Raw genomic sequence first — 17,430 nt, forward strand, 5'->3', positions numbered from 1 at the left:
TATATAAATGTAAATTCTTTTTAATATAAATACGTATATATAGCAGATTCGAATCTCAATATTAATAGGCATTTTCTCATATCAAGTATCAGAGCACATTCTGTCTAGCATATGCTAATACAATTTCCTTTGCTCTGTTCAACGCTCGATTCTCGAATGACTGAATAATAGCAGGATAAAGATCAGTTTATATTAAAAGTATACTTAATTTCTTGCCTTGCGACTTCCTCGATGCTATGTACGTACAATTTGAAGTAGCAAATACAGTTTCAGACCGAATGATAAATGAAATATTTTCCTTCCTGGAACGTCGAAAAATTTCAATCGGAAAATTGGAACTGAGGAAGGATCAGAAAGTTTGGTACAGGATGTACCTTAATTTGACGACCATAGTGACAATCACGAGTGGACGTAAGTATATTTCTAATTTCCGAATTAGATAAAATTATCTAAATATTTATTTTCCAATTAATTCCCAATTAATAATCGAATGTAGTTAGAGACGATAGTCATTCGATACTGCCATAAATCCCTATCCCTAAAAGGTGTCATTGTATCATAATGGAAAAATTCCTTTCTACCTGATCACGATATCCTAGAGAAATGGATGTCTATCTTTGAAAAATTCCTTGATCACTGCTGATCTTTATCATCCATTTCTTCCTACCTAATCGATTATCCGAGCAGATTTGCCTGTCAATTAATTTGCAAAATCGACGTTTTACTGTGAATATGAATTATTCTGCAAAATTTCATTGAAATCGGTGTGAGCCATGTTACTCTCGTTGTCAGTATCCGACAATTTCTCAAGTATCACGACACAACTCGTAAACCCTGGCAGGATCTGCAAGGCAGATGAATCAACAGATGAACTTTCATCGTTCGTTCTAAACATTTCATCAAGGACTGAGCGATTAGATTCGCTTTCCAATTAGATTCGCGTTTTATTAAGGTTCGTGTGATTCCGATTCCGTTGTCTTTAACAGCAACACGATTACGATTCTTGTTTTTGTTACTGCTCTCTTCGTGCATTTTTTAGTACCGTCTTTTTTATTCTTCATTAGGTTTCTGGTTTTCAATTTCCTGCATCAGGAATTAGTCTCAGCTTTCAGTTTTAATTTCAGCCTATTTCCGTAGATTGGTTTTTTGTTTGTTAGCCAGTTTGGATAAGTTGTTTCTTTTACGATCCTCCGGTCCAATTTGTTCTCTTTTTCAGAGTGGAACGAAACGTATGTGGTTCTTTGTGAATTATTCGAAGGAATTATGTTTTAATTATTTCAGGATTTGTCAGTTCGTGTATGCTGGTTGTTAGTCACGTATTCGAAATGTAATTGTGGTATGGAATAATTCGAGGGAAATATCGAATTTTGTGAAATGGAAATTTAATTGTACCGCACGTTACTGTACGTTACAATTAGAGATAAAAGGTATCATTAATTTAAGAACGTATGGGAGTTCATTTATATTGATGTCGAAATACTAATTACTTCTGTATTAATAATTATGATACTATCTATAGTCTTTGTTACGTATCAAAATTCCTAATATTTTGCCCGAATTCCAAGGCATTGTTTGAAATATTAATTTCTCAAATTAAAATTATTAATTAAATTTGCCTCTGTATAGAAAAAGTATCAGTGTAATTTTATTATTACAGCGTGGAATACTAACTTCTAAAATATTAAAAATTTATTTCCTTGTACCTAGAAACTTCAGTTAAATTGCAAATAAAATTGCAAAGATGTCCAAATTCTACAGAAGTAAAACCAGTTCATGCATCTAATTATTAATAAAATAAACAAAGGTTCATACCGAAATAGAGAATTCACGAAAAGCTTCTGAATATATTTGTCACGTTATCTTTCATCTAAATATCATATTATACAATATTTACTATACTATGAACATTATCTAAACGACATTGAACTAAATTATATATCTGCAGTAACCTCCGTGTTGAAGTATTAATAAATCAATCACCCAAACCATAAACGTTATAGTGGAACGCAGAACCCATATAAAAATTCTAGATATATCTATTATATCATCGACAATTTAAACATACTATATCATTTATACTACATAATATTTAACAGAAAATTTAATCGAACACTTAAACTTCGATAACCTTCGCACGATGTTATACAACGATTACGACACAAGTACTTACCTATACATATATACAGTTATTGTCTCACTCGATTGTGCCCTGTGGGGCGTCATGCTGCTGTTACGAGGCTACTGCCTACTGCCAGCAGGTGTTGGCCGCGAAAAATCACTGCAGAGGGTCACGCATGTACTACATCTTGTTCATAATATGACCCACGGGATAACAGGGAAGAAAAAGTACAAAGGCACACACTGTTCAATTCCTCAAGGCTTCACAGAAACACTGACCTTGGCACACGTCGACAGTTCGAGCAACGAGAAAAACTCAACGAATGTGTTAACGAAAGTGAATCCGTGTAAACGTAGCCTAATATAAGAAGAATCGACGTGTGGGAAATAATTAAAAAATTGTTGTGAATAATAGAAATATAATAGAAGATCTCATGGAAAAATATGAAACCATTACATGTTCGACAGCACCCAAAAATCTTGAAAGAGTCAACAGAGAATTCTGTATTTCAGCAAACATGCTAATTAAAAGTTAACTAATGGCAAGAATCATTATTAATATTCATAGCATTAATTTTAAATCAATGGTAAAACTATTAGGAAATTCGATATAGAAATTAAGTCAAAAAGTAAGTCTAAACATTTTCCGATAATGTAGTATAGCTACTATGCATTAATCGCAGCTCTCAGGCATGTGTTTATACCTCAAGACCACAACGCATCCACCTTTCACAATTTATAGTTACCAGCAGGTAATTAGAGGAATAATTAGTATAATTGCCTTTCAATCAATTTATTCAACTAACAAGTTCAAGACCAATTTCCTCTAACCATAAAGACTTTTATTCATAACCATTTCAGAACCGAACGCTGACAACCCTGATCAGCTACGACATAATATGTTCCTAGAATCAGCTGAATATAAAACTAAAAGAATTACATTTTTCAAAAATGTTACGATTAAACGACACGTTCAGGGAGAAACAAAACATTCGAAAGTCACATACAATAGCCGAAGAATATCAATTTGCAACGAATTCTTCCATTTCTGGGTACTGCTGACAGTACTCTATAAAGAATTACAATTCGCTGAAATTTTAGAGATATTAAAGAAAATTTCGCGATAGTAAATAGGTGAACTAAGAAAATGATTGTAGTCTATTATCCGATATTAAATACCTAAAGCCTGAGACTGCAACAGCATTGGGTTCTAGCTAGGTGTCAGCGACTCGAACGCGAATCGAAGTCACCACTTGGCACGACGATTTACAAACGTACTCCATCACTCGAACCTACGATACGCACTCAAATACAACAATTGCAATCCACCTGTATCATAAATCCACCTCAAGGAAGCAGCCAGGGCGAATGAGTAGCGCGTAAAATTAAATTTAGCCACCACGAGGTACGCTTAAGAGCCAGTTTATTTTTATCGCTATCTCAAGATAGCACGCGATGCTCTTGGATCGTCAACTAAGTAGTCCTTTCCCTTCAGCCTCTTCCATAGCGATTAGATAAGGCCGTTTCCGGGTTTATCAGCCAGCCAGCAGCGCCAGGCTTAGGCTGACGGAACGTCAAACTCGGGTTCCGCATCGTGTCAACTCGCTCACAGGCATTGGGTGCATTTGCGTAACTGACAACGATCATCAGCAGCGAGGACGCTAAGAGTATTTATAATTAAACATTTTACGTAACGCGTTCACATTTAACCGGTACCGATTCTGTCGATAGCCTGGTTCACCATCGACGCCAATTGCGGCGAGGAACGAGAGAGAATCTTCGCTGTCCACGGGAAGTACGACGGTTCGGGTAAGCGAAACGAGGGAAATTTAATTAGTTGTGAACGGGTTTAGAGTTTGGCCGTTGCTTCTATAAATGAATAGGAATAAGTGGCCAGCGGAACTAATGGAGATTAATGTGGACCTGTTTTTTCCTGGGATGATGGGTTAACGATTAGTTGCTGAGAAGAAGAAGCACAATGAGAGAATGCGATTGTTATTTCTTACAGTTTTCAGACTTAAGGCTCGCTTTGATACCAAATTTTTGGCTGTTGACGATTGCTACACTGTCATGGCGTGAGTTTCAGCAGGGAGAGTCGGTGAAGTGATCTATGCCTTAAAATTTTTGATTATGCGGATTAAGTTAACATTACCGATGTACTTTTATAACGAGAGTTTCGAGAATCTTATCGGTGAGAATGTGTGCAATATATCGAATCAATCTATAAACTGAGATAAGCTGGATTTGCAAGTATTTTCATTTCTACAAATTTGTGTGACAAATTTGTATAGCATATCACTGTGACATAAACTTAATCCCTGTTTTTGTTAGACTGAATCATCATTTTACAACGAGGTTGTATCAATTGAAGATATAATTCCATTTATGAGAATTTTGAAATTTGTATGAAGAGAAGATAGGAATCATGTGAAGGTGACAATAAGAGATGAGAATATTTTTGTGATTGCCTGTGTATTTGTTGCTATTTATGATTCCATTACTGTTTAATAATCATTTGCATTTCGATGGAGAATATTTGAAATGATCGAAGAATGCTAATTAAGTTATTGAGAATGTGACAAAATAGGAAAGAAAAATTGCAGAATCTTGAAATTTTGTGATACTCACTGAGAGATTTACAAAATGGACAATGTAGAATCTAACATTAATTTTGAAGTATGTACTATATACTAAAATGTAACATAAAAATCCCTAAAGTTCGAATTTTTATAATATTCACTGAAAGAATTAATTTATACGTACATACCGTAAATCCTAAAAATCTCAGTTTCATCTAATTTAATTAATGTCTTAATTCCATTAATAAATCTTAGAGTTGGAACTGAACTGGGATTTCTTTGCTTTAATACCGTGAATATAAATTAGTTCCTTGGAATAAGCTACTTTTACCATTTTTACCATATTTACGTTAATTGAAGCACCACGAAAGAAAGGATGCTTAAATAGAGAAAGCACAATTTTTAATGGTACTTATTAATTAGGTAGACGTACTGGGACAATCGCTAGAATATTAAGAGAAATTGAAAAGAATTAATGGAGATCGTTTAGTACGAGGCTGTGCTCGTTTATTCCCTACTTTGAATATTCAACGTGTACGTTTCACAATCGCTTTTACGAACATTTAGGAAATTGAATTACAAGGTTACGTTATTTCTGTTCCCTGTTTTTGTATGCAAAGTCAATGTTGGAACGAACGTTTGTTTAACGCGACGCATAGTTCTACGTACTGTGAATTCAATAGGGTACTGCAATTAAAAGAAACTTTGTACATGAATATTCATGTCGCTTCCTTGTACAAAGTGAAAATTATTTTCATTTCTACCCGTGTGAATCGATCTTAAACAAGGACAAATATACGGTAATTTTATTCCCGAAATTTTATTCCATTTAATTATCACTTAATTATTACATCTTCTTGGAATGCCATGATAATGATCGATTTAATTAATAATTTTTTCATTTAAAATTAAGACAGGAAGTTTGTGGCCAATAATGGTATATCCTTATCGAAGAATTAAACAAAATTCTGATTATTTCATTATTTAATAAGTATATAATAATTTAAAATGTGATAATTCTGATGGAAAAAGGAATGTTATACTATACATTTTTCTTATCACATTTCTATCATACCTATTAAATTATTAGATAAAAAAAAAACTATTATGAAAATGAAATGTACTTGTAACCCACTTTCCTAATTATTTCTCTTACTTTGTGGATACAAGAAATTTTCTAAAAGAAAATTTTATTATCTTCTACTCTTAATTTTTAATTGCATGAAACATCATCGTTAAATCTCTGATGGTAGAAAGTCGATGAAATTGGGGAAATAAGATGAAATTTAACTTCGTTGAATTCGCAATGAATCAATGTGACTAATTTATATTTCGAAATCATAAATTTAAACAGCAAGCCTGATCTATATATCAGAGCAGAAGATGATCGAGTACGTATAGATATGATCTTCTGGTCGAAGACTGGGATACAAATAGAGAAAAATCATGTCACTATGTACTTTGATGAGAAATGAATGATCTATTGACACTGACAACAAACCTAACAATTTCCATTCACACAAAACATTACCATAAATTGCTCATCTGCCAAATCGATTAATACCACAGAACACTAGACAATACTAACAACAATAATAAAAAAAAAATGACATACTTTAGCGCAAAAATTAAAAAATATTCGACAAGTGGAGTTAATTGCGTCGACCTATGAATGAGTCGCGTGAAAATGAAAAAATATCGAAGCTACTACAAGTATTCGCGTTTACCTATAGCGGAATAGAAGACACTTGGAAAATCATCTGATCTTCCACATCGTCTGGGACCATCGATCAACTGTACGGAGATTCCGCGCGTTGTCACGGTTGGATTTCCGCGTGTTCACGTCTGGTGTAATGCTCGAAGCAAAAAGGCACGAAGAAACGGCGAATCATTGGCAATTAACGAAGCCGAAGTCGATGTTCCGTCGGTTTGCGCAACGGCCGAGGACAAGAGCACGCGAGAGACTGAGGCTCGAGGCGTAGCATCGTAATTATAATGAGTCGCGTCATCGACTGATCCTAAATGGAACGGCCGGTGAAGCAAGCAATGACGATTCGATTGCTCGGCCACGAATCCAATTCGATGTCGACGCCGACCGTCCGTTATGCGGTTAATTGAATGGAGTCGTGGTCCACGAGAATCGGAGCTACTGTCAAGCTGCTAATGCTGAGTAACAAGTAGACACGTAGACGTGTACATATGTACAGAATCCGGTATCTTTGGACAGATAATGATTTAAACGATATCCTTTCTCTTTTGTTTATTTATTTATTTATTTATTTTTCGAGTGGCATGTCTTGAACCGGATTATCGTGCAATTTAGCGTAGACACGTGTCTTGAAATTTATTATCGAATAACGTTGGTTCCTTTTAAACCACACAGCTAAAAAGAACAATACTAATTAATTACTGAATTGATTAAATTTTAATTGTGTATTGAAAAATTAAGGAAACAATTCAGAGAATTAATTAGAAGAAATAGGGTACTCGAATAATAAAATTTCTTAAATAATCAAATAAGAAGCTCTTCGATTACAATTAATTATGGTAAAATAATTATAGAAATCAATTTAGGATACTAATAAATATATAATCAATTATAATCGAATGTTTAATTAATTTCGCAATTCTCGAATGTATAACTTTCCTTATTACTAATACGATTGCTCAATGTTTTTGTAATCGATCTGAACAAATTTGGAAAGAAGGAATTTCTCAATAGCAGATATTCCCAGTCCCTGAAGTGGTAATCATTGATTCTCCGAATTACTTTGAATAAAACCAGGAAAAAAGAATGTGAGAAGTATTGAATTTCCTTTTACTTGGTCAGGTCTTTAAGAAATAGTGATTCAGTTGCAATAACGGAAAACCCGTGACACGTTTATACTTTTAAATAAACCGGTTATAAATGGATTTCCACAGATTAAAATAACACAAAAATTCTGGATCAAAGGGAATCGAAAACATGTCCTATTTTTATGATAAATTTGACGAACATAAGTTCCGTTTAAATAACGAATTTAATTAATATTTAATTTTCAGACGAAAACAAAAATTAATAGAGCACCTACGATAATTAACTATTTCAAATTTTTAATTATTTAAATTTATCCCTTTCACCCGATGCACTGAAATAAATTTTTGCAATGCATGTTGATGTCTTTAGAAATAATTATGTCAGTTTGAACAAAAATAATTTGTACTTGATTTTAATCCAAATTCGACGTGGATGCATGCGCAGATACTTGCAATTACTGCCAATTGCTTGCCAATAAATTGTAAGCATCATAAATATCTTGCCAGTACCATTTTAAGCAACAATTTATCTATGTAATTAATAAATTTATTTATCTGTAAAATTATTTATTGTATATGGATATTAAAATCTATAGTTAAGGACGAAAATTAGTAATTAAATAATAAAATTATTAACAATTATTGATAATCAAACTATTAATATATAAGAGCTGTAAACAAATTAATATAAAATTTAATATAAATTAATTCTGAACCAATCTACTACTCTTTATACTACTCTTTATATCAAGATTGTTTAGGCACTATCTTATCAATTCATTTACAGCAATTATTATTCAAATTAACCACCTATTTTACCTAACAAGCAAACACAACAATTTCTTAAAAGATAAAAAGAAATATAAAACCAAAAGTACTCAAAATTTCATTCAAAAACAACTTGAATTTAATCAAAATAAAAAGCAAATCCGGAGTTGAATACACTTTATTTGAAACACGGGAATATTTCAAGTACTTTGTCATTTTAATTTTTCAAATAACCCGCGAAAAGTACCTGCATCTTGTCTTTAGTTCAAATAAAATACATTCAAATAATTGATTTCGCATATAAATAAAATAAATTATTCGATATAAAGGAAAATTAATTATACAAGAATATTTTGATATTAATTTCAGAAACATAACCTAAAAAGAAATTATTTGTCGATTCAAAGAAACTAATACATAATTATTCCAAACAATATCTAGTCAAATACGATAATATATTATTCAAACCTCTATTCTTCGAATAATTTATGTGAATAATGCCAAAGCTTGTACAAACCTCGGGTATATTTCCAATTTCTGCCAAAACATTCTTCTTGTAACGAGTCACCACAAACATAACCAAATACCGTCACGATTAAACCAATTATAATCCATACAATTTTCTCGCGCTAAAGAATTAACAACTCGTTAAATTTCAACTGAATAAATCAATAAACTTTTACCACCTTTATTCTCTCGTAATATAGAATATTTTTCCCACTGGCAGTTCATTCGAAACTCGCGAGCAACTTTAGTTTAATCGACAATATTCCCGATACTTCCGCGTTTCACGCGTCGATGCTTCGTTATGGCGGAGCGCGGAGGGTGGCGCGCGCCACGTGGCGGCGAGCACGCAGAATAAAATTCGGCGTTTCGCCTGTCACAGATGGCACTAATCGCGAAAAGATCAGTGCACCGTTGGCCGAGAAGAACGTCTTGTTACACGCGCATATTTTCTTCGGCGAATTCACCGCTGGCCGGGTGCCAGGCCAACGGAGAAGAAGGAGAAAGCAGATGAGACGGACGAAGGGACAAAGAATATCAGAGCAACGGCATACGAACCGCGTCCACGCCGAAACACGACCGGGAAATAATCGACCGAGCACGTGTGCACCCTCGAACTTCTTATTTAGCGACGTGTTCGCTCGTACGACGCAGTTACGTTTCTCAGAGCTTCCTATATCCGTACTTTTACGCAGTTTACGTTCAATTCGCGGGTATACGCTGTGTGAAATTATATGTTTTCTTTACTAATTTTGTACATGGATTACGAGTAAAGGTAAAAGAGCCGTTAAACCTAAAGTTACCCGGGTAAAATTTGACATTGCCCATGACCCGTCGGTAAAGTACGGAAATTAATGTAACTTCTTCGTTCGGTCGGTCACTGACCCTACGAATAACGAAATTTAATTTAAATCGTGCAACTTTACCCAGGTAAAACGCGTTGTACCTAATGCAGTTTTCAGTTTGTAGGTTTACTTTTACTTTTAATTTCACCGGTAACATACCGAAGCTTGATACCTTTGCTGATTGATCGTAACGTTCTCATTGTTTTCACTTGACAGTCAAGTTTTGTCTAATTGTGAGATCATATCATCCACGTGTGAGTGACGATTTCTCTTGCAGAGTTTGAGATATCAAATGACAAAAATAGAGTAATATTTAATAGAAAAGGTGAGATTTTGAAATATGATAATATTAGGACAATTAGGAAACTAACCTCTTCAGATGCTTCAACTGATATTAATGTATAGAGAATTATAGAACGATGGATAAGATAATATGTTTAAATATTTCGAAAAGGAACTTAAAGCAAAGTGTTCATAAGATGGAGATTCTAGATACTTTCCACTTTTACCAAGGCAATGACCTCGAGCATAAGGCCATACTAATATACGAATGGCTCTTGCATAATTGTTTAAAAGTAGTAAAAACTGCACCTTCTATATTAAAATTCGAAAACACCCTATTATAAGCAGAACCGAATTACACCATAGAACAAAAAATAAAAAATATTTATCTGAGAACAATATAAAATCAAAAGAATGTACCACTACACACCAGTTTTGATAAAAAAACAAAAACTTCACAATTCATAAATAATTCTGAATAATTTTATGACGATAAAAAGGGGTAACTTTTCTGCAATTGCAAATCACAATTTTTTTAAAACATTACTTTATGAATTATAAAATTTATATATTTAAAAATTTCTTAGTTATAAACAAAAAACTAATAGGTTAGTTCTTGCTTAATACGAAAGTATAATGATTATTTAATTAGAGATTAGTGTTTCAAAGTATAAGATGTCTCTTCACCGATCTAACCTAAAAGACCAATGACCACGTATGTACACTAGTGTTCAAAAATTCGGAAGAAAAAGCAACTTGGACTTAAAAAAGTAGGAATGCAAGGACAGTGAGTACTTGGGGCAATGCTCAAGGCTGTGAGAAGAAATGCATTGACACAACGTCGAAAACCTCAAGAGCAGGGAAATCCAAAGAAGGTGATTTGGCTATGGCAAACCTTCCATTTAAAAAATATAGGTTAGGTAGAATAGTTAGAGGAACTTGGTCCAAATAATGTGGCAGAGTTTGAGAGAGTAATCGTTTAAAATTTTCCAAAGATATGTTAACTGAAAATCTCTCATTCGGAAAATATAGGTTATGACCTAACCTAAACTTCGTTCTATGGATTGTAACCTATATTTCTTGAATGGGAAGTTTGCTTTACTTGATGGTGGCTCCTTTTTCAGTTCCTTTGATCTGAAGGTTTCCAAGTATGACCTATCCATCATCATATTCTCTCTTTCTCTATTCCTTTCTCTCTCTCTTTCTCTCTCAAATATGGGATCAGCATACATATACAATTAAAGCAGAAAATTGCAATTATCAACTATGTTTATTTAAAGCGATTCTACGACTTGATCTACGATGGAATACTATTATTTTATTTATTGTAGTCGCCAAAGAATGATTAGTATGAAAAATTAATTACCTAATAGGAGATCAAACATTATGAATTAGGAAATGATATGATTGGAGGAACTGCTCGAAGTGAAATAGACAAAAATGTGACAACACTATTACTTACAAAAATAAAAGACAAGTATGACGATACAATGGAGCATTTAATAATCCCATATTCGACATATTCAATCGTATTGGTAAGAAGCAATATAAAACTAATATACTATAGCTATTTAAACTCTGATATTTAACTACAGGTCGAAATCTCTATAAAGTTAATATATAATTTCAATCCTAATTAGTGTCGTTTTCAACACACGTATTAAAAATTATCAAAGAACATGCAATTATATGCATAACATTGTAAGCGCGACTAATAATAGTACAGAAGTTAATAGCACTGCTTACGTAGTGACTTTAATGATAGTACCTAATTATAGTACGAATGTTGCTACTTTCGTTCAAGTCTAATAATTTCACAACAATACACCATTTCTCCCTAACAAGATTTGCAATATCTCGAAAATAACAATTTTCGTAAAACTTTCACATTAACAAAAAAAAAAAAAAAGCAAAAGAACAAAAATAATAAATCAAAAATAAATAAATTATTATAAAATATTTAATGGCCACGATCGAACGAGTATTTAAAAATTCAACCTTTTGAAATCGAGTAGTTTTCCATTCGAGAAATTTTTTTATCAATAATTCAAGGAACCAATTTCAACTTTCGCGATGCCAATATATTATATTAAAAACTTTCACCAAAGTTCAATCAATTATATCAAAATATTTAATTATACTATTTAACAATTAATAACACTGAACATATCACAATCTGAGTGACCAATTTAAAATTTTTTATTAAAACTTCCGCATTTGCTATAGCTTTTTTGCTTCCAGTACACGTATAATCAATTGTCCATTATCTCTCCTATTTCTATTTCTTTTTAAGATTCTTCGTCTTTCATGTTTTTCCAGCTACCATCCATTTAATCGATCATGGTACACTATTAAAAAAAATTCATGGTCTAAACTGACGTAGTTTCCGATGAAACCATATTTTTATCGATAAATTGCACATTAGGAATGACAATTCAAAGAAGCAATTTCAATTTCCTGCCAATAGATTACCGCCAGTTTCAAGGCATTGCCCACGCGAGATCGCGCGAAACATTCCTCATCAACTCCATTTAGCCTCATCCTCTGGCTTCCTACTACGGTCATTACAGAGCCATCTTCCATCATTCACACATCTCACCAGCACCAGCGTTTATTCCCTATACCGAGACATTCCTTCGCAGAAATTCAACAATGACAGGAAACGCGATAGGGCCCGAAAGGGTCTTACCTGGCAGCTTTCATGACGCCAGCGAGGAGCTTGCTCCTGCGGAGATTTCCAAAGACCCACGGGATCAGCGGCAAGACAAAGAGAACCGCCACGTAAACGGAACCACGCGTCACCATGTTTCCTCTCGGGCTGATGTCCGGCCTTGTAAGTTATTCTCGTCAAGGTCATCGGACCGTCCCGGCTAAAGAGACCAAAGAGCCCGCTGCCCCTTTTCAGGCTAGTCCCAATGGGTTGCAAGGTCGTCGGATTAGCCCGACTCGAGATAAACCCGGGTCTACTGCTCCCTCTGCGATGCTGAAAGCTCGCTTTTCAACACGCCTGTCGTTTTCCGCGCGACCCTTCTACTCCGGAATCCAGTTTCACCCTGATTAACCTTGGCCAAGACTGGTTGTTGCGATTGATCCCCTCTCTCTCTCTCTCTCTTTCTCCTCGTCCCACGATTTCTTTCTTCTCGAACACGACCGACTCATCGAACTCCTTATACCCGAACTCCGCACTGTCTGACTCTCGTCGCACAACAGAGGCTTCCAAAAGGAAACCGCGCGGATCTTTCTCCCGATTTCACCGTGCACGCGCAACACAAGCCAACCTCCGAGTGGGAACCCGTGATATTTCGTCCACGGAGTACCCCGTGGTTTAAAATAGAAGAAATACCCGGTACAAAACGGAACTTCCGAATATCCGGTGTTTGTTGGAACGACCGCGCTCAGGCTGAGCAGCCAGACGTCTAACTCGAGGATCAACAGACGCTGAGCGGCTAAATTTCGACGAACGGGTTTTTCTTAGCACGGCCACGTTCCGTCGACTGGCGGACAAGCTCCGATCCGATCGTGTAGGATCTAGCAAATCAGAATAGTATGCGTAGGACAGGCTTGGCGGAGGAGTGGGGCCATGACAAACGACCCAGTCCAGCCATATTTAGCGTCGTAGGTGTGTTGGCGGTTTTTTCGCGCGTACAAAAGGGACCCGTCCCATCGGTGGCATGCGACGGCAGCGCACCGGAAACGGGAGAATGGAGGATGACCTCTCGCGGGAAAGAAAGTGGATCTTGACCTGGGCGAAGTTTTATGGGTCCACCGGGCGCCCCCGATCTTGGCGCGTGGGTTCCGAGCCATGGGTGCTCGGCTGATGATCCGTTACCGGGGCTCAGGTCGAAGGAGCCTTCAAGAAATCGGCAATTTTAAGGTTTCGCCGCGAAACTTCTTGGAAGTCTATTTGCAGACTAGCAAATCGCCGAGGTGTTGTTAGATCCGCCTTCAACCGCGCTCAAAAAGTAGTTTCTCTTTTAAAATCTGAAAGTTACTTTCTTCTCGGGATCCTGTTGATCTTAGATACACTACCGGTATTGTGCTCGTTACGTACAGTTACTCGCACGTTTATTTATTTATTTGTTTATTTCTTTTCTTATCCATCGAGTCGAGTATACTCGTCGCCATAGTGACTTTTTGCATGGTGCTTTCGTACTGCATTGAAAATTTTAGGCGTCTTCAGGTGTCTTCGTGCCTTTTAACGAATTCATAGCATCGATACTTAATTTTGAAAATGTCGTGCCGTTGATCGGTTTGTTCGTGATATTATTTGGTAGCGATTAGTGATTATTAAAATTATCGAATTTCTATTTTAATTTTCTGGTTTAGGAGCATACGTGCATTGTGTCATATCTGATGTTTGAGGCGAGCTTTTGGTTATTGCCTTGTATTGTATAGTACTTTAAGTTAGGGTAACCTAAATACCTTAAATTGTCTAGTTACTTTATAATGTCCCTTATTATTTTGCTCATGATATAATTTGGTAACTAAAATTACTGAATTTATAAGAAGGAAGAGATGTAAGATTATTTGCTTATTTCTTCTTTTCTTGCTAATATATCTGTACATAAAGAATGACATCACAGATTCTGCAAGAGAAATAAGTTAAAATCACTGGCACCGATAAACAATGTTCGATTACTTGAGAATATTTAAAACCAAATTTAACATTTTCGGAAATACAATAAAATAAATGTAAAAAATTACTTAAATATTATTTTAAATACTATTTTATTTATAAGAGAAGTTCTCTCGAGTTTTATTAATAGAGCATTGAAGGTTTCACTTTATATAAAACCTGTCTGATTAAGGATTATTTCGTTCTACTACCTCTTGCAAGTGTGTTAAGCAATTAATCTTACCTCTCTAGAACATATTGTATTTATATCAAAGAATTGAAAATGCTTATTTCTACTTTCTTCGTATTATCATTAGAAAATTTTCTAACAAAGGATTGAAAAATTTTCTAAATTTAGAAACAGTTAGAAATTAAGCGATGTAAGAGTCGGTAAATATTCCAATAGGTAATACCACGTCTATTTATTTGAATGGGATTATAATAACTTCGTCTAACTGTAACCAACGAGTTATAATAATCGTCTAATAGGACACTAGCAAGCAATTATTTAATTAGATACTATTTACAGCCCTGTTTCTTATATTGTTATCATCAAACATCATTTTATATAATACTTATTCGGTGCAACCTGTCAAACAATATGCTAATTTATATTCCTCGAATAAACAATAATGCTGTCAACGTTATTTTCGAATACACATAACTACTGATAAGAAAACACTACCATAGTCTGTAAATGATTTTCTATTACTAAATCCAAAAATAAGTCTCCCTTCAAAAATAGTTATCTAAAAACGAAAAAAAAGTTCGAAAAGTAAATTCAATATTATAATCCTAAATATAAAGATACTAAATTTTCGAGGCTATTTAAGATTTCTGCAGCCTCTTCTTCGCTATGCTGGTCAACTATAGTTACGTCAAATAACGTATCTATAATTCTTCTCGAAATACACGTACTAACAAATGGCGAAGAAACTCGATTTAATATAATATAAATAACAGGAAATATGATTTAGAAAAAGAAGAGATAAAACAAAGAGAAGAAGGAGAAGATTTATTAAATAGTATTAATAGCAAACACAATAGTAAACAAAGGAAAAAAGAGATATAAGATGGGACATTGAGATTTGTGTGTTTCATGTATGCATATGTATGTATATAGGAGAAGACTGTACTAACAAATCAGGCATCGAACGGAACAAAGATACATTATCAAGATTATATTTGCGAGTTATTGTATTGAAATTATCTAGATCTAATCTCAACGATGCGCGCACAAAAAGCGATATAATCTTCAAAGATCTCTGTGGAACGTGAAATATTTACTGATTTATGAACGAGCAATTATGCATACCGATGAAATATCTTCATCAATTAAATGGAAATCACAGATAGATTTATTTGCTATTGATAATTTTCCTCCGTGTGAAAAACATGCGATAATAACTCGTTTCGTTCTTAGTAATTTGCATATCTGAAATATTCCAGTTTTTAATATATCTTTTAAGCTATTTCTCCTATCCTTTCCTAGCTTTTTCGTTAAATAGTCTAATTTAATTTAATCTCCTAAATTGCGTATAATCTTATAATCATTAATTTAGATTACTTATTTTTGTATCATCCTTACTGACTTTTATTTCCCTCTTGGAATCTAATAATTTATTTCCTACAATTTTTCTTGAATTGAACAATCGCAGATTCAAAACTAATTCCTATAGAAAGCACTAGTTAATTACTTATTTATTCAGCAAACATTACAGCACTCGTCAAGATCATCATCTTGTCTCATCAGGCAGCCCCTATAATTTTCAATGTTGCTCGAGAGCAATATAACACATACATACATACACACCCATGTAAAATATATCTTAATTAATTATGTAAAGAAAGATTAACCACACTGTACATATTTTTCTACAAATTTGGATCATCTAGGTGAAAATTTTCAAGAGAACGAAAGTAGAGATACGAAAAATTCTGGCCCCAAAACTTGCCAATTACGTTGAGCAATCTATAGTAGATAAATAAATATTTAAAAAATATCGATATTCCGAAGATAATAATTTGTTTCCATATTTCTATCAACATCGTTATACGCTACTAACCGTCTTACATACAATAAAATTTGACTTTAAATCATAGAATCCTTTTATTCTTATTTTTCCACGATATACCGCTTTAAAGGTACCTAACAAAGGTACCTCGGCAAAAGAAAAAGATTTTGGTCATCCACCACCCTTGCATGAGTCACGACTTCGAAACCCGAGCACAGTGGATATTTACCAACTTCAGCTTTCTATATACATTCCATCACGTTCGGGGATCGCATCATTTTTACTATTTTCCATACTGCGTTCATCCTTGTCGCCTAGGCATTCAGTCCACGTCTAACCTGCGCCACTCGACATTTATCAAATCACTCGTCGAATAACAATAATCTCCTATAAACCATTTGGGATCGTCGCAGAAACAATGGGTGCCTGTTTGACGAGGCAGATGCGCAGCGCGATGCACCAGAGGACGCACCTGCGACTATGCTTCTCGTTTGTGCAATTCTCGAAGAGAAGATGAGTCACTTTGCAAGCACGCACACGGCATACGGACTTATTCGACTGGCGACCGCTGATCCTGTGTTAAACAATGGGTGAATTATGAGAAATACGCTGAATCCACGGCTCTTCTTTCCCCTGTGACCTGATCTACCACGTCTGCTGGCTAATCAGACGTTTTGCAATTTAATTATCGTTCCTCGAAAAGGAAAGTTTTGCTCGCCGATGCACGAAACGTACGTCTAATCTTCGATTCGTGATCTAACCTTGGGCTGCTTCTTCCTCCTCTACCTTTTCTCTCGATTGGCCAATTCAGGAACCAGGTGTAGAAGAATGAGCAACGTCTGGGTAACTTGAATCTCCCAGCGAGAAATTTGTCGGCTCATCTGCAGTTTCATACGGAATTATACACG

At 34.7% G+C, this 17,430-nt stretch overlaps 1 protein-coding gene across 6 annotated transcripts in view; it reads right to left on the reverse strand.

Moving 5' to 3' along the window:
* ssh (Protein phosphatase Slingshot) overlaps nucleotides 1-17,430 on the reverse strand; it is a 256,624-nt gene that overhangs the window by 28,747 nt on the left and 210,447 nt on the right. Inside the window, exon 1 of one of the 6 annotated variants that reach the window (XM_017910246.1) lies at nucleotides 12,582-12,609. The exons of the other annotated variants lie outside the window; for them this stretch is intronic. Within the exon in view, the coding sequence (XP_017765735.1) occupies nucleotides 12,582-12,595 (14 nt within the window). The 5' untranslated portion in view covers nucleotides 12,596-12,609. Of the gene's footprint in view, nucleotides 1-12,581; nucleotides 12,610-17,430 lie in introns of those variants that run through there. 6 annotated transcript variants of the gene reach the window in all.

This window comes from Eufriesea mexicana, unplaced genomic scaffold (genome assembly GCF_001483705.2).
Source record: "Eufriesea mexicana isolate 0111107269 unplaced genomic scaffold, ASM148370v2 scaffold87, whole genome shotgun sequence".
In the NCBI taxonomy this organism is placed as follows: domain Eukaryota; kingdom Metazoa; phylum Arthropoda; class Insecta; order Hymenoptera; family Apidae; genus Eufriesea; species Eufriesea mexicana.